A 17,858-nucleotide genomic window follows, 5' to 3' on the forward strand; every position below is an offset into this window, starting at 1 on the left:
CGATGTTCAGAGATGACCTCACCTGCCCTGCCTTCTGTCTCTGCTTCCCAGGGCTCCTAGGACATCTAGTCGGGGGGCTCACTGAGAGAAGGCTAGAGTATAACACACCGAAGCCCCACCCAGCCTCTGAACTGACTCATCTGCTCATCCTCCTACTGGCTCAGTGAGGGCTTGGTGCCCTGGAGCCTGGCAGGCCATCACAGGCATCTATAAAAGCACACTGATCCAGTCCTGTGCATCTTGCCTTACTGCCTGTTGCTGCACGATGCTGGGAGGCCTGGGGAAGCTGGCAGCCGAGGGCCTGGCCCACCGCACAGAGAAGGCCACTGAGGGAGCCGGTAAGGGCCTAGGCTTTCTATTTACTTAGAAGTCAGGGGCAGACTCTCCTGGGTTTGTTGAAAGCTGTTCCCTGAAGGCAGACAAGAGCCTTGGGGTAGACTAAGGCCTATCAGGAAGCCTGGCACACCAGCCCTATCAGGAGAGAGCAGAGTTGACGGCACCAGAGTCTGAGGTAGTGGCTCAGGCTAGAGCCCCGCTGACCTGCTCTGTGACCCAGACTCAGTCTGCTTGAAGGCCTGTGATTAGAGGTCAAGAGGAGGTCAGCTTTGAGGAGGCTTGGAAGCCAGGAAGTACCCAGGTGCTGTGAGCAGAGCTGGTGGCTTGGGTCCTTCTGTCTAGAGGCCTAGGGTGCCTTTTGTGTCAAAGTTGTTTATTCTAGGGCTGAGGATAGAGTTCAGTGATAAAGCACTTGCCTAGTATGTACAAGGGCCTGGATTTTTTTGCAAGAACCACAAAACAAAACAGAGGGTAGATTTAAATTTCACCATGCTTTGACACTTCAAAGTTTTCTTCATTATAAAACTATTAAGTCTGGTCCTGTTCAAAGCACAAAAGGATGTTGCCATTTCTTCTAGGAACCCAGGGCCTGGTTTTGCATTGCATGTGGTAGCTCACCCGAGTCCTGTTTGTGGGGTGTAGATAAAAACCCTGTGCCAAATTTGCTCTTCTCTCTGGAAATGGCTGCAGACACCCATCACTTATTAAATTTTTAACTCCATAGCTGGTGTAGACCCCTTCTTAATCCCCCACCAGCCCTCTGAGTTGTGGGAGACCTTGCAATGGAAGGAGTTATCAACAGTATTGATTCCAAAATCTTTGGGTTCTAACATGTTGCCACCCAAACTGTCCAGAACTCTAAGGTGTGCATTGTCTTGAGAGGTTTGGCTTCTCTGGGGGAGGTGTGGGGATGGGATGAAGCAGGACAGCTAGCTCTTCCTGACAGGTGTGGTGACCTGACAAACACACCCAGGTTGGCCCAGGTCCTTGGCTGGCAGAAGGCTGCTCGACATCCAGGCCCTGCTGGGCTGAGGGGCACACATGGAGGGCACTGTGTGTCTCCAGCAGGCAGGTCTCTTCTCTTCTCTTGAAGTCTCTGAAGGGAGCCAGCCAGGGGTCCTTCTGAGACATGTGTCCAGAGCTCCGCCTTTATGTTCCGAGGCATCCAGGCCATTGTGAAGGGAAATGGCCTTGCATTCTATCTTCACCATGAATTCATTCTTTTATTCAGTTCATGCTGTGGAGGAGGTGGTGAAGGAGGTGGTGGACCATGCCAAGGAGGCTGGAGAAAAAGGTACTGAGGTTGTTTGGAGGTGGGGATGAGGAAGAGGGAAGGAAGAAGAGAAGGAAAGAAGGACCGAAGGGGCTGGGAGGATAGTTCAGTGGTAGAACACTCTGCATGAAGCCCTGGGTTCCACACGGAGCACTGGAACAAAAGTAAGCAGGGAGAGACTGAGGTCAGCAGGACTGGAGACAGAGCAAGGAGGGGAACTTGGTATTGGGGCCAGTCCTTTCCTTGCCCAACCAGGTCCAGCCCTGCCCCTGACATAACACCCTTTCAGCGCAGGTGTAATTATCTGCACATACAATTTTCCCCATATGCAATTATCTGTGCAGATTACACCTTGTGTTAGGGCCTCATCTAGGTAGCTTTCTCTATGGGATGTTAAGAAGACAAGGTTACAAAAAATGATGTTGGCAGCACATGGGACAGAACGTTTGGGACAGACAATTATATTTAAGTATGTATTTGTATAAAACTTTGCTGTGTGTGTGCCATGAGTTAAAACTGTGTAAGAATCAAATATTACCTTAGTTTTTACAACAAAATAGCTTCCAGTTGGATGAAAGAGTTAAATTTAAATTCAGAAATAGGTAGGTGTGGTGGCACATGTCTTTAATCCCACCAGAAGAAGAGGCAGGTGGATCTCTGTGAGTTCAAGGTAGGTCTGGTCTACATAGAGCGTTCCAGGCCACCTGGGGCTACAGCAAGATCCTGTCTCAATGAAACAAAACAAACAGAGCAAAACAAAAAAACCTAAATACAGGAACATATTAAATTGTTAGAATATAACTGTTTAAGCTCAAGCAGTTAAAGATCATATATTCAATAGTTTATGAGCAACAGAAATGTATTGCTTCTACAACCAGGTGTGGTGGGGCATACCTGTGGTCTGAGCATTTGGGAGGCTGAGGCAGGAGGATTGTGGGTTTGAGGCCAGCCTGTGCTATATAGCAAGTACCAGCCCATCCTGAACAATATAGTGAGATCCCTGCTTGAAAAAGAAAGAAGGAATCAAGGAAGAAAGGAAGGAGGAAAGAAAAAGAAAGCAAAGCAAAGCAAAAAGAAAAAAAAGAACAGTAACAAAAAAAGAAAGGAACTTATTTGGGTCCCACCAATCCTGTTCATGAAGCTCCTGCCCAGTGACTTACCCACCCGCAGGGATCCCACCTCTTAACAGCATCATATTGAGGAGGATTTCAACATATGAATTTTGGGGACACAAAAATTCAGGCCAGGGGTTGGAGAGATGGCTCGGTGGTTAAGAACAGTTGCTGTTCTTCCAGAGAACACGGGTTCAATTCCCAGCGCCCACATGGTGGCTAAGGATCGTCTGTAACTCCAGTTCCAGGGGATCCAACACCTAATTCTGGTCTCTGTGGGCATTGCACGACATGGGCACTTACATATATGCAGGCAAAAATTCAGACACATAAAATAAAATAATAAATAAAATATTTTAAAACAAAAACTCAGGCCAAAGCAGTGTTACAAGACACTTTGGCGGGGGGAAGGGGATCTTTTTAACTATGACAGGAAATCTAGCAGCCATAAAGGAAATATTAGGTAAATTTGACAACATGAAACCTCACAATTTTCCACGTTGGTGTGTGTGTCGGGGGGAGAGAAGGAAAGTGAAAAGTCAAGTAAAAAGTGAAAAAATAAAAAGCTACAAATTGACACCATTTGTTAACAGGAACAATAATCCAATATAACAATCCAACATAAAATGACCACAAGCTTCTAGAGAAGAGCAAGTAGCTGGTACACTAAATTGGAATTCCTTCTGTCAGGAGCTGTCTGCCTCTGTCCTGTGGGAGCTGCTCCAGGGCTGGGCTGATTCTGTAAGGTGGCCATACCCCACTGGCCTCTCCTGACCTTAGTACAGTAGGTTCTCACTGTTAGGCCTTTTTTTTTTTTTCCTTTTCTCAACAGCCCTTACAGATGCCTTAAAGAAAGCCCAGGAGTCAGGGGAAAGAGTGGTGAAGGAAGCCACAGAGAAGATGACCAGTACAGTCACTGATGCTGTCACCCATGCTGTGGAAGGCCTGGGCAAACTGGGACAGTGAGCTTGCCTACCATTGTGGCTGACCCTTCCTGAATGTCAAATAAAAGCCATGAAATGTGTGCAGAGTCTTCAATTATTCCTATCTGGATGGAAATACTAGGTGAAGTTCTTTTCCTTTTGGACACAGGGTCTTATGTGGCAGAGGTTGGCCTGAAATTCACTTGCTATATAGCTGAGACTGACCTTGAACTCCTGATCCTTCTGCCTCTACTTCCTGAGTGCTGGGATTGCAGGCCAGTATTACCAGGACTTGCTAGGCAAAGGTTTTTCTTTTCTTTTTTTTTTTTTGTTTTTTTGAGACAGGGTCTCCCTGTAGCCTCAGCTGACCTAGGGCTCGTTATGTAGATCATGCTGGCTTTGATCTCACAGAGTTTTCTTGTCTTATTTTCATGGAAACATTGCATACCCTAGGCTTCTCCTCTGTTGAAGAGGGACATCCGCTATGGTAGGTATGGGCTTCCACTGGTGGTTTCCACTTGCTTCTCAAATACATGAGGAATCATCAATGCCAGCAGGTCATTTTTTGTATGTGTGCATGTTGTTTGTGCGTGTCTAGGCTAGGCTGGCTGATCAGCAAGCCCCAGGGATCTGCCTGTCTCCACCTCTGCAATGCTGGGATTACAGGTATCCATGCCACCATGCCTGTTTTTTTCTTTTTCTTTTTTTTAATGTGGGTTCTGGAGAGCAAATTCAGTCCTCATGAGCGCTTGGAAAGCACTTTATCTAGGGAGCTAGCTCCCCAGCGCCTGGCAAGCAGTTCTTCAATTTTTAGCTCTTTCACGTCTTGTTCCTTCCATCTTCCTTTCCCTTTCTGTTTACTGAACCTAGATCTTAACTCATGCTAAGCCTGTTTCTCTATCCTAAAAGCCCAGCCCATGCTACATTATATACACACACACACACACACACACACACACACACACACACACATATATATATATATATATACATACATGCATATAATACATTTTTGAGACAGAGCTTCACTGTGCTGCACAGGTGATATCAAATTCTCTATCCTGCTTTAGCTTCCCTAGTGCTGGAATTATAGGACATGTATTACCACACCTAACATGTTTTTCTTAATATTTTATTTATTATTTTTATATGTATGCATGTATTGCCTGCATGCAGGTAAGTGCATCCGTGTTGTGCAATGCCCATGGAGGACAGAAGAGGCTTTTGGAGCCCCTGGAACTGGAGTTAGCTGCCATGTGGGTTCTGGGATTCAAACCCGGGTCTTCTGCAAGAACAGTCAGTGTTCTTAACCACTGAGCCATCTCTCCACCACACCTAACTTATGTTTTTCTTGTCTGCATATATTCATTGGTACCCAAACATCCTTCAGTGCAAATTCATCCACTGGCGTCTAGTCAGACTATCTAGAGATCTTGTTGGTAAGACCTACTTTCTCCCACCCAGTAGTAATTGATCTCCAATAGTTCCCAGAGCAGGGCCGACCAGTCACCCATTTCCCTAGCTCCACTCTGGGCCCTTGTCTGATTGAGTTGGCATGGGTCCTGTGCTCGATGCCACCATTGCCATAAGTTCTTATGTGCAAGCTTCCAGTGGCCTGAAAGCCTCTGCTTCCTATGTTCATGGACCAACCTTGGCTCTTACAATCTTTCTTCAGCAATGGTCCCTGAGCTGTGGGTGGAAGAAGTTTGATATAGGAGGCCTATCCAGGTACACACACTCTGAAGTCTCTTACTCGTTAAAAGTTGACCAGTTGTGGCCTTCTGTGTACATCACACTCTGTTGTATAAGGCTTCACTGGTGAGAGCTGAGGGGTGCACTAATTTTCTCTCTACCCTCCCACCGACCCCCCCCCATTCCGTTACACTATGTTCCATGAGTCTTAGGTGTAGAGGCTCCACGGTAGATTAGATATGTCACCTAGGAATGGGCACCTCTCACATATATTCTCTGCGTTTGATGGGTTGTGGGGTTCTGCAGTAGCCTCTGTTGCAAAAAGAAGCTTCTTTGATGAGTGTTACACAGTACACTTGTCTGTAAATATCAGGATTCATATTTAGCATATGATAAGAAATTTTATTTACCTAGAGATATGACAGTTTTCTCTAGGATCTATGACCTTTCCAGCCATGTGTATTTGGCTGTTTACAGTGCCACCTGTGAGTTCACTCCCACTGAGAAGGCTTTAAGTCCAATTAGATAGCTCTTGGTTATCCCCAGATATCAGTGCCATTACTGCACCAGTAGAGGTAGTTTGCTCTGCTGGTTGTTATGGTTATTAGGCTTTAGGGCTGGATTGGACCATTGACTGATTTTTCTCCCTTAGCAGCTTACATAGTATCCTCCAGAACGATGATAGATAAACTTCAGGTAGAAGGCTTCCAGGTCTACATAGCAAGTCCAGGCTAGCCAGAGCTATATTGTGAGGTTTTTTTTTTTTTTTTGTATTTTTGAGACATGGTTTCCCTGTAGCCCCAGCTGTCCTGGAACTCACTATGTAGACCAGGCTGGCCTCGAACTCACACAGATCCACCTGCCTCTGCCTCCCGAGTGCTGGGATTAAAGGCGTGCACCACCATGCCCAGCAAGAGTTCTTTTTTTAAAAAAAAATTTTTATGTGTACGAGTGTATTGCCAGCATATATGTGAGTGCACCCGTGTCATGCAATGTCGCGGAGGTCAGAAGAGGGCTTCGGATTCCCTTGGAACTGGAGTTAAGGATGGTTAGTAGCCACCATGTGGGTGCTGGGAATTGAACCCAGGTCCTCTGCAAGAGGTCAGTGCTCTTAACTGCGGAGCCATCTCTCCAAGCCCCTATACTGTGAGTTCTTGTCTGCTCATCAGCTATTTCACCTGAGGAGTATGTTCCTCTGCTCTCTTCAGACACTACCTGAAATCTAGTTTTTGTGAATCATTGTTCGAAGGATTAGAAAGTTGCCTCTACCAATCCCAAAGAGAGTATCTTAGTTTTTCCAAAGAAGGCAATTAGATTCAAGTAGCTTTGATCCTGTTTCCCATTCCCTGACCCCCAAACCTTTTATATCTTTCCTTAATTAGTAGCAAGACCTTCCTAATCAAAACATGCAAGATTACAATCAGTAGGCACATTCTGAGAAGGAAAGACAAAGCTTCAGTAGCCATTATCTGTCTAGAGGATGAATTTGAAGGGAACAATTCTATGCCAGGTCTCTGGGTCTCACAGTTAATGAAGCCCATGATGACTAGATCTGACTGATGCCTGGGAACCCTGGGAACTTCTGGAAAGGTGTACCTAACAATAGACCAGCAGCATCATTATCATCACTGACAGCAGTTTGGATAACTTTAGGAGTTTCTTACAACTCTTAAAGTTAGCCCTAGAGACAAACTGAAGCTGGAATGTATGGAAATTAAGAACATTTCTGACACTTCCACAGAATGGGAGCTGTTCAGCATAGCTGCTCTTTTCTGCTTCCTACATCGTAACTTCAGATCATCTACCTTATACGCTCCTGAAGGTACATATACATAGTCGCTTACCCTTCTACTCCCATCTCATATATGTATTACCTAAATCTAGATTCTGCATGACAAAACACGCAGCAATGTCTTCTCTCCCTCATTCTCTTCCTCTTCTTTCACGCTGTCATGGTTGGATTCGGTTGTCAACTTGACATACCCGGGAAGAGGGAATCTCAATTGGGGAATTGTCTCTGTTGGGCTGGCCTGTGGGCATGTCTGTGAGGCATTTTCTTGATTATTTGGTTATGTGAGAGGGCCTAGCCTACTGTGCATGTTGCCACACCTGGGTAGGAGGATCGGAGGAGCAAGCACGGAGGGATCCTCCCACGGTTTGTGCTTCAGTTCCTGCCTCCAGGTTCCTGCTTGACTTCTCTCAAAGATGGACTGTGCCTTGGAAGTAGAAGATGCAATATACCCTTTCCTCCACAAATTGTTTTTGGTCAGTGTTTTATTATAGCAGAAGAAAACAAACTAGGACAGAAATCAGTACCAGGAGTGGGATATTGCTATAAGAGACCTGACTATGTAGTTTCTTGGAGGATTGTGGAAGTGTTTGGTGTTTATCACAGTGATAGAGAAACCAAACTGATACAAATCACACACACACACACACACACACGTATCTGCATATAAAAATAAGTCTGAATGGGTTATAAACAAGGGTACTTAGAATTGAATAATTCTGGTCCTCTTCAAGAGCAGTGCATACCCTTAACTGCTGAGTCATGTGTCTAGTCCAAGCATTTCTATTTTTAATTTCAGGAAGCACCATATCTTAAGTATGCTGTTAGAGTCTATGGTAAATTGCTTCAAAAATATACCTCCTGTTATTTAAAAAGAACCAGAAAAAGCCAGGGGTGGTAGTGGACACTTAAAAGGAAATGTGACATAGGAAGTTACAAAAAATTTTAAACATCAATTGCTTTATCATGTACTAAGAGATCATCAAATATGAAAACACAGAAAAGAAACTTTGGAAAAGGTAGACCTTTAATAACTGCTTTTATCACCAGGTTAATCATGCAGTTACAAAGTAGTTAGAAATTTCTGAAAGGGTATTGTTTAAAAAAAAGCGCTCATTACATAAATAATCTAATACTCAACTGGGACACTCTTGTTTAAAAGACTAGCCTGGCCACATAACTCCCTAAACAAAAGTCAACCCCAGGCAGTTAGCCTGCTGTTAGTGAAGCTGGGTACAGAACGCAAAGCCTCCGAAGAAGGGGGACACACAGGGCCACTGGCCATGCTCAGCACCTGCCAGACTCCAAACAGGGAGCGCATGTGTTTTTTCCTGGGACACTCTACTTGAATTTGGTTCAATTACTCAAAACAAAGAGAAGGCTGATGCACTTTCTGGACTGTTACAAATTCCCCCAAATAGTGCACATCTTTTGCAGGTATGAAGAATTCTCCCATAGTGATTCTTTCTTTTTGCTAGACAATTCATGTCTGATAAGCTATACATGATACTGTTTTTATGTTATAAAAATACTAGCTTTTTTCATTTATTATGTTTTTAGGCATTCACTGCTTGAGTAAAGGTTAGGCATAAGTGATTAAAGGCAATTTTACTACAGCAGCATGTAAATAAAATACATAAGAGAAACAGGTTTTATCTTTGTTTGCAACTTATAAATCTGAGTCATTTTGTTGATGTAAAATAGCAATAACTCATCTGAGGACCATGCCACCATTGGAAAACGCCATACACTACTTCTTACAAGTGTCAAAGTTCCTAGACTTGTCCAGAGAAATAGTAACTGACTGCTCTTGACTACCTTCCCTGGCAATACACTGGCCCTGTTGGAAGAGCCCCAGAGCAAGATAGCACAGCCAGGAGGCAGAGACTTTACCTAAAGGCAAAACACCTAAATGGCTCTGTGTGTGATTTCTACTTTTACACTCAGCTTGCATATGATCCCCTAACCTAACTGTTTCTTTAAGGGGATGTTTCAGATTGACTTCTTGAGAACAGTGTCCATTATCTAATGAGTCACAGGAAAAGATTTCTGTGGTTACATGTAAACTTGTGATGGGTCTGAAAAAGTTACAGGTGAAGAGGGTGGTGAGGAAGTCAGTTGTGACTTGTCTATGTAAAGGTCACACCGGCTTCGTTGTACACCTTAAAGACTTTCTCAATGGCGTTGACATAGGCAGCAGTTCTCAGATCCAATCCCAAGTTATACTTCATGGCTGTGCGCATAATTTGCTGAAATAAAGGAGAAAAGGCAGTTAAAACCATCTGATTCAAGCAGGGGGAAGAGGGATGTGGGATGTGAACACAGAAGATATGTGGAGGCCTGGTACAAGTCACCCCATCACAAAGTAAGTGCAAGAAAGCCAAAGACAACTCTAGCAGCAGAAATGTCTCTAGCAGGAAGGACAAATTCTCTGGCATTAATAATGTTACTACTGTCTAGAGAGCAGCAAGACATCACCGTTTAGAACTATAGATGTGAGCAGTTTCTTTATTAACTTTCCCATAATCTGGAATGAGCTCAGATTACATACTTGGTGATTGTTTAAAATAAACAAGAATATGGGCTAGAGAGATGGCTCAGCTATTAGATGAGCACCTGCTGTTCTTGCAGAGAATTTGGGTTCAGTTCCCAGCACCCACATGGTGGTTCACAACTGTCTGTAACTCTAGTTTTAGGAGATCTGATGACCTCTTCTGGCCTCCTCAGGTGCCAGGCAGGCATGTGGCGTACATACATATGAGTTGGCAAAACACTCAATATACATTAAAAAAACAAAAAACAAAAAAAAAACCCAAACAACAATACCATGTCCCTACCCCAAGAACAGAGCAATGGAAACATTCTAGAATTTCAGTGGTGATGGCTATACAGCTTTGTGAATATGCTATAGGTTGATGAACTGTATGTTTTTATTTTATTTTAAAAATATTTTATTTATTATTTTTATTTTATATGTATGAGTGTGTTGCCTGCATGTAAGTGCACTCTTGTGCAATGCCCATGAAGGTCAGAAGTGGGCATCTGATCCCCTGAAACTGGAACTATGGATGGTTGTTAGCCACGATGTGGGTGTTGGAAATCAAACCTGGGTCCTCTGCAAGAGCAGCCAGTGCTCTTAACTGCTAAGCCATCTCTCCAGCCTCAAACTATATGCTTGTAAAAGGATGATTATAGTGGTTTAAACATTTTTATTTCTTTATCTTGTGTGTGCATTTGCTCTTGTGCACCAACATGTATCTGGAGATCAGATGACAACTTGAGGGATCTTGTTCTTTCCTTCCACCATGTGGATCCTAGGAATCACACTCAAGATCTCCAGGTTTGGTGGCAATTGCCTTTACCCACCAAGACATTCTGTTGGTCCCATTAGTTTTTTAATCATCTCTCAATCAGCAAAAGCCAACCATGTGGCGTATGCTTGTAATCCCAGCACTCAGTAGGTAGAGACAGGAGGATCAGGGGCTCAACTGCATCCTACGCTACATAGTAAATTCAAGGCCAGCCTGGGACATGTCAGACTCTATCTCAAAACAAAACAAAAACCCCAAATCAGCAAAATCAGTAATATTAAGAAGTACCACCTGCTTCAGCAGGCTGTCTATGCTGCTACAACTTGGAGATTTAACTGGACAGAATCTGATCTCAAATGGCGCTGTTTATGGCTTGCTTTGAATAGGGTTCAAGGGCAAAACCAAAACCCAAAAATTTATTAAGTAAAATTCTGTAGTAAGGTGGCTTTTCAGCCTATCAAACAGTAATGGACTGATCAGCATTCCAGTTTGGTCAATTACCTTTTTAGTAACTTAGTCGACTGAGAGTGACTCATTAATAACTCAGTATGATTTCTTTCTAAAGCTTGGTAAATATACTCTAAGACATATTGACAATAGTGCTTATCATCTGAGGCTGAAAAGGTGTGTGATCTACTGTAAACAAATGGGGACCATGTAACAGATTGCTATTTTCCACCACAACACACAATCTGCCTGCTGAGATAACATAGTTATCTGTGCCTCATGTCACTAACAGAAAGGCAGATACCATCTGCACACGTACCCTGGCAGATCGCTCCATTGTGTAGGCTAAGCCAGAGTGTACGATGTCTTTCTCTGATGCACCCTGTTAAAAAAAAAAAAAACACGAAGATAGGCTTTGGGTCTCCAGAAGAGTGCCAAGGATTTAGTCAATATGCAACGTTGTAAAGACTTGTAATTTCTGTATTATATCAAGGTACAATACCAGGCTAGACTATCTTGATACTGAAGTAATCGTATTTTAAAACTATAATTTAGCTTAATGACACTGGATAGCAACAAAAACTCATGCAATAAGATTATGATAAAACAATGACCACAGAAAAGTACCACCAAGAAACCCAAGGGCAAGTAGGATGTCCCACTCAGACACACTCTGTTGTTGATGCCCTGGCACATCCACTAGTTACCAGTTTTCTAGGTGAATAGGACTACCAGACAAAGAATATGACTGAGCTGATAGAAGCTTTGGGCAGAATCTTGCTTGTGTATTCAGTAGCACCAACTTTAAAGCTGGAAGATGGCAGGTGTCTATAGACTCCTATCCAATTTGCCTCTTGGCGTGCTTTACTGAAAAAGTTGTGTGAGTTACCATCACTCCTAATGTGACAAAATATAGCTATAAAATAATATCCTGAGGTGCCAGACAAAAACTTAAAGTGAGTCACCAAAAAAGTTATCTGTCCTGGTCAGGCACATGTTGCATGCCTATAATCCTAGGACTTGGGAGGTGGAGGTAGGAGGATCAGGAGTTCAAGGTCATTCTTGGCTATCTATTTATTGAGTTTAAGACTAGACTAGGCTACATGAGTACCCTATCTCAAAAAACCCCCAAAAGTTATCTATGCCTAACATCTTATAATCCCTACTTCTATAACACGCCTACTTCTATAACACGTCTATTTTATGTTTTTTGTTTTTTTTTTTCTGTTCTATGAAGTTAGGTAAATACAACAAACTTGGCTTTATAGGCAGTATACTACAGTTTCTTTCATTCATACACCGTTTATTGAGTAAATACTATGCTCTAGGTATGTTCAGATACTGGGGACATAGCAGAGAACAAAATAGTATCTTGTGTTCTCATGCAGTCTGTATTTGTGTATACTTCTGTGTAGACTGCATACATAAGACTTGAAACTATGAGGCTAAATAGATGCCCAACTTCTTCGAGACAGGGTTTTCCTGTAGCTCCAGCTGGCCTAAAACCTGCTGTGTAGACCAGGCTGACCTTGAACTCACAGAGATCTGCCTGCCTCTGCCTCCTGACTGCTAGGACTAAAAGCATGAGCCACCAACCATGCCCACCCTGTAAATTCTCTTCCTAAAGTATAAAAACTATTGATACATTGTTACGATAGATTAAAGCTGTGTGTGGTGGTACACACCTTTAATTCCAGCACTCAGGAAGCAGAGGCAGGTGGATTTCTGTGAGTTTGATGTCAGCCTGGTTTACATACTGAGTTCCAGCCAGGGTTACACAGTGAGAGTGAGACCCTGTCTTTAAAAATAAAAGTACACACACACACACACAAATCTTTTCTAATCTGTTAACTCTCTTATGTGTCCATACAGTTATTTCCCATTTTCACATAATTCAGTCTCATGTTTACTTTTCAATGACATCATCTGTACTGCAAAGAGTACGAAAAAAACAGAGCAATTATTTATTAGCTATAGTTTTTAGAATGGAATGAAGTATAAACACACATAGGTGATATAATTATGATTAATACCCCTTGATTAACACTTCATTCAGTCTACCCAGCCTGTTTGAAAGACAGGGAAGGAACATGTGTAAAGTGCCACATTAATGCCCCACACTCACCGATATCCTGTCCTGGAACTCTGCTGTGGGTACTACAGGAATAGTTCCACCATGCTTTCCAAACTTTCTTTCTAAGCTCTCTTGAACAGACACTATAAAAAGCCAAGACATCAAGATACTGTTAGAGGAGGGAGAAAAGTACATAGAACCAAAGTAACTCTGAACACATGCACAACCCGAAACTAACAGTCTTAGAACTCTCACCCCTTAATGACATAGAAGGGTTGATCATTAAAAACTCAGCTAACAAAGAGAATGCTCTGCCAAATTCCTATATAAATGTGAATTTAGGTCACTGCTCTGTTTCTGTAACACCCATTACCAGAGTTTTTTTTCTCTTGGCTCTGTTAAAAAGAAAATGTTGAAGGAAAAAGAAAAGGACAGAGAAGAACATTTCAGCAGATTCTGAAGCTGAGTACAGGAACGCAGCTGGAGGTCTTGGTTTTAGTTCAGCTTGCTGAGAAAGTCTATTCTTAATTGTCAGTTGACTCTGGTCAAATAAAAACTCTCACCAGAGGACTTAAAAGGTTTCTAGACTAGGTAGGATTTAAAAAAAAAAAAACAATCTTTTAATTAGCATATAAAATAACGGGCTTCATTATGCCACTTTCATAAATGTTAGCTAGGACTTTCTGAGAACAACCAGGGATAGAGATGAATGCACATCAATGGTAGAATTTATGTTTTAAAGTAAGACTTAAAAAAAAATATTTTATTTATTATTTTTATTTTATGTGTATGTGTGTATTGCCTGCATGTAGGTAAATGCACCCGTGTTGTGCAATGCTCACGGAGGCCAGAAGAGGCTGGTGGATTCCCCTGGAACTGGAGTTAAAGAGAGTTGTTAGCTTCCATGTGGGTGCAGGAATTTGAATCTGGGTCTTCTGCAAGAACAGTCAATGTTCTTAACCACTGAACCATCTCTCCAGCCCCAAAGTAAGATTTTTTTATATTATCACTGTTATAAATTGTCTTTGGAAACTATTATATCATAAAACATAAAATGATTATAAACATATTTGAGAGTTAATAGACTGTTTATTAAAAAAAAATTGATTTATGCCTTAGGAGATAGAACAAGTTTTCTATTCTTAGACGAAACTCTCTAGGACTACCAGGAAAAGGCTTCCTTGTGCATGCTTTTTCCAGCCTTTTCTGTGGCCCAAAGGACTTTACATGGAAGACAGATCAAGATCATGAGAACTCACTGAGCAAGTGGTAGTTAGAGTCCCTTTCGTATTTGAAGGTCAGTCGGCCATAGCTGACATGATTTAGATTCTTTAGCCACTCAAAGTAAGACACTGTCACTCCTCCGGCATTTAGGTAGAGATCCTATACAAAAACATGACGGGGAAGATGTTAGAAAAAAAGAAAAGATGATGACTTAAGTAAAAAACTATTAGAAAATAATGAACTTAATTTCTTTTTTCTTTTGCATTATATATATACATACATACATACATATATATGTATACACACATACACACATACATATGTATGTACACACACATACACACATACATATGTATGTATACACACATACATACATACATACATATATATGTATGTATACACACATACATACATACATATATATGTATACACACATACATACATACATATATATGTATGTATACACACATACATACATACATATATATGTATGTATACACACATATATGGTGGGCATACATGTGGAGATCAGGGGACAACTTTTCAGAATCAGTTTTCATCTTCTACCATGTGGGTGCCAGGGATTGAACTCAGGTTGTAGGGCTTGTGGTAAGTATAGATACTCTCTGAGCCCTCTTGCCAGCCCCAGGAATTCAATTTTAATATAGAGGTGGAGAGGTGGACTAAATTCAAACAGTACAACTGTATCTTAGGATACACTTAGGATATAGTGCTGATTGATTTTAGTGACACCATGATCTCAGACTGAATGGCCTGCATACCAACCACTGGACTAATGACACCTCACCAGAAGATAGCATTCCCTTTGCCACTGCCTAACTGCTGCTTACCCACCAAAAACACTGAGCACACATTCCTCATAGCTTTTATAAAAGATTTATTTTTAATTATGTTTGCATGTGGGTATGTGCGCATGAATGCAGGTGCCTATGGAGGTCAGAAGAACATGCTGGATTCCCCTGGAGCTAGAGTTATAGATGGTTGTGAGGCTGCCTGAGTGCTGAAAACTGAACCCAAGTCCTTTGCAAGAGCTCCTAATCCCCGAGTCATCTCCAGCCCTAGCTTGTTTTTTAAGTAAAGCAGGAAGAGATTTTAAATGCATAAAGTTGGGAACTGTGTAACAGTTCTTAAGAATTTAACATAAAATTGTACTTCTAGTACAATATATATTTATGTAACTAGATTTTCAGACTGTATATATACTCAGGTTAGAGCTGGAAGCTGGGAAAAATGTTCCAAGACCAAGAGAAAAGTGACTGGCATATTATAGCAGCCATGATTCCAATCTTACTTGTTTTCCGAAGGTGCTGAGTACTGAACCTAACCCTTCATGTGTGTTAAACAAGAGCTCTACCACTGAGACCCCAGCCTCAGCCTTGCTTCCACTCCACTTTCTTAAAAGAACTGACCACAACTTGTGGCACTAGTAGGCCCTCTCTCCTCAGTTTCTAGCAGGATAAACTATGACTCCTAATACACATAGAACACCTGAGTTGATCACTCACTGGAATAACCATGATGTTCCTTTCCAGGAAAATCTTATCAGCCTCTGGAGTGGTTGGTCCATTGGCTCCTTCAGCAATGATCTGGAAGAGAGTTGGGAGACATACAGAAACGCCAGGAAAATCCTCACAGGGCAAGAGATGTATGTATATAGGAAAGAAGCTAAAATAACATAATTTCAGGCAAAACTAAATTATAAAAATAATTTTGCTCTACAAAGTATATAAAACTCCTTTCACTTTTCTGATTTTCCTAACTGTTTTGAAAGTCTGGTGATGGTTATACAATTTTGTGAATATAAAATTGAAACTTAATGGTACCTAAGTTATGATTCTCTTGTTAAATAACAAAATATTTCCCTCTTCCCCGCAACAAACAAAACCATCGATCAGACTTCCTGACATCTCTAATGTCATTCCACACTGATGATGATTCTGGTTTTTACAGTGGTTTTACCTTGGCTTTGACTCTGGGTGCATTGGATTTGGTCAGCTGCTTCTCGCTGGCAGCAGGGATCAGGATGTCACAGTCAGCCTCTAAGATGCTTCCTTCATAGACCTTTGCTTTGGGGAAGCCCAGAATTGATCCATGTTGCTGTAATTGATTGAAAAGTAAGAATTAATGGCTGCAACAGAGTTTATGTTATATATTTAGTGCCTACTATACAAAAATATTTTCATTAACAGCTTTTTGAAAGCTAGGCAGGGTGGCTCATGCCTGTAATCCTAGCATTAGAGAAGTTGAAGCAAGAGGATTGCTATGAGTTTGAGACCAGCTTGGGCTAAATAGGGAATGAAGCCAAACAGGCTTAAATAGCAAAACTGTCTCAAACAGAAAAAAAAAAAAAATCCCATTAATCAATACTTAGAAGGCAGGATGATTGCCCCAAATCTGAGGCCAAAACCAAACAACCCCACAAAAAATTAAAAACAAAACAACAAATGCAATGGAAATAGACTTAAATAAATAGGTTCAAATAAGACAAAGTTGTTCTCTGACCTCTATCTGTGTGCAGTGGCCCGAGTCCCACACCCCACAAAATAAATAAATCAAAATGCTTAAATGGTGGGGAGGGGGATGTTGGTAGGATGGTTCAGTGAGTAAAGTGCTAGTCACCAATACTGATGTCCTGAGATCCATATGGTAAAAGGAAGAGTTGACTCATGCAGGTTGTACTCTGACCTCCTCATGTATCACTTGCCTATGTGCATGCATGGACACACACACACGAAATTAAGCAATCTATCCTGTTCTTAAAAGCTTTAGATATTGGATTAACATACCAATTTGAAGTCTTCCAGTTCTTTTGGGTCAATACCATCTGGATTCCATATACTCCCATCAGATTCACCAACACCAACACATTTAGCACCAAAACGATGCAAGTATCTCATAGAATGCAGGCCCACATTACCAAATCCCTGTGGAGAACAATTATGCATGGTTTAAAAATTAAAGACTTGGTACAGAAAGTATGAGTGATTTTGAACAACATATTTTGTTAAGTTTAGAAGCAAGTCTCAAATCTTTTGCTAAAAGATGCAATGTACTGGTCTACTAAGACAGCTTATCTGGTAAAGGCACTTGCCACTATGCCTGATGACCTTAGTTCAGGTTTACATGGTGTAAGGAGAAATCCAATTCCCCCAAAGCTGTCCTCTGATCTCCACACATGGGCTATGGCACACAGGCGCCCACATATATACACACAAAACAAATAAATGTATATATTAAAAAAGAGAAGAATTGTACTGAATGGCTTCTCTTCAACAACAAATTTCTATGCTCAAGAATGTATAAGCTTCTATTACTTGTGAGAGAGTCTTGAAGAAGTGTAGTTAAGGACAACCTTCCTTGCTTATAAAGAAATGTCAGCAGTGACAACTCAGACCAATGCAGTCAGACCTCAGTGACCAGAGGTCTTATGAGCGTATAAGGGTATATCCCTGGGTTGGAGGAATACAAATCCTATTTTAAGATAATGTTCAACTTAAACTTCTAAGTAAAATACATGTTTACATATTAAACAAATTTGGGTTAATGTGAACATTTTTCTGCATGCTCAATAGTTTTAGAAAGTTTTGAGACCTTTCTTCCCTCTGAATACAATTTAAATAAGGACCACAAGAAGTTGGTGATAGTCTTGGATTTAA

The 17,858-nt window shown here is 41.6% G+C and overlaps 2 protein-coding genes across 2 annotated transcripts in view; one reads left to right on the forward strand and one right to left on the reverse strand.

Annotated features, from left to right (window-relative positions):
• Positions 1–156: 156 nt before the first annotated feature.
• On the forward strand, positions 157–3,745 carry Fam25a (family with sequence similarity 25 member A). The gene is made up of 3 exons (XM_008824452.3): positions 157–338; positions 1,568–1,630; positions 3,554–3,745. Exons 1-3 carry the CDS (start codon positions 266–268, stop codon positions 3,685–3,687), a joined length of 270 nt encoding a protein of 89 aa, XP_008822674.1. The 5' UTR covers positions 157–265; the 3' UTR covers positions 3,688–3,745.
• A 4,384-nt stretch (positions 3,746–8,129) lies between these two features.
• The window catches only part of Glud1 (glutamate dehydrogenase 1), a 40,970-nt gene continuing 31,241 nt past the window's right edge, over positions 8,130–17,858 (reverse strand). The window contains exons 7-13 of the mRNA XM_008824453.3: positions 16,989–17,126; positions 16,162–16,299; positions 15,708–15,788; positions 14,217–14,340; positions 13,009–13,100; positions 11,203–11,265; positions 8,130–9,374 (exon numbers count right to left, since the gene is read on the reverse strand). Of these exons, the coding sequence (XP_008822675.1) occupies positions 9,255–9,374; positions 11,203–11,265; positions 13,009–13,100; positions 14,217–14,340; positions 15,708–15,788; positions 16,162–16,299; positions 16,989–17,126 (756 nt within the window). The 3' untranslated portion in view covers positions 8,130–9,254. The remainder of the gene's footprint in view (positions 9,375–11,202; positions 11,266–13,008; positions 13,101–14,216; positions 14,341–15,707; positions 15,789–16,161; positions 16,300–16,988; positions 17,127–17,858) is intronic.

Source organism: Nannospalax galili, unplaced genomic scaffold (assembly GCF_000622305.1).
Source record: "Nannospalax galili isolate Female #2095 unplaced genomic scaffold, S.galili_v1.0 scaffold409, whole genome shotgun sequence".
NCBI lineage: Eukaryota > Metazoa > Chordata > Mammalia > Rodentia > Spalacidae > Nannospalax > Nannospalax galili.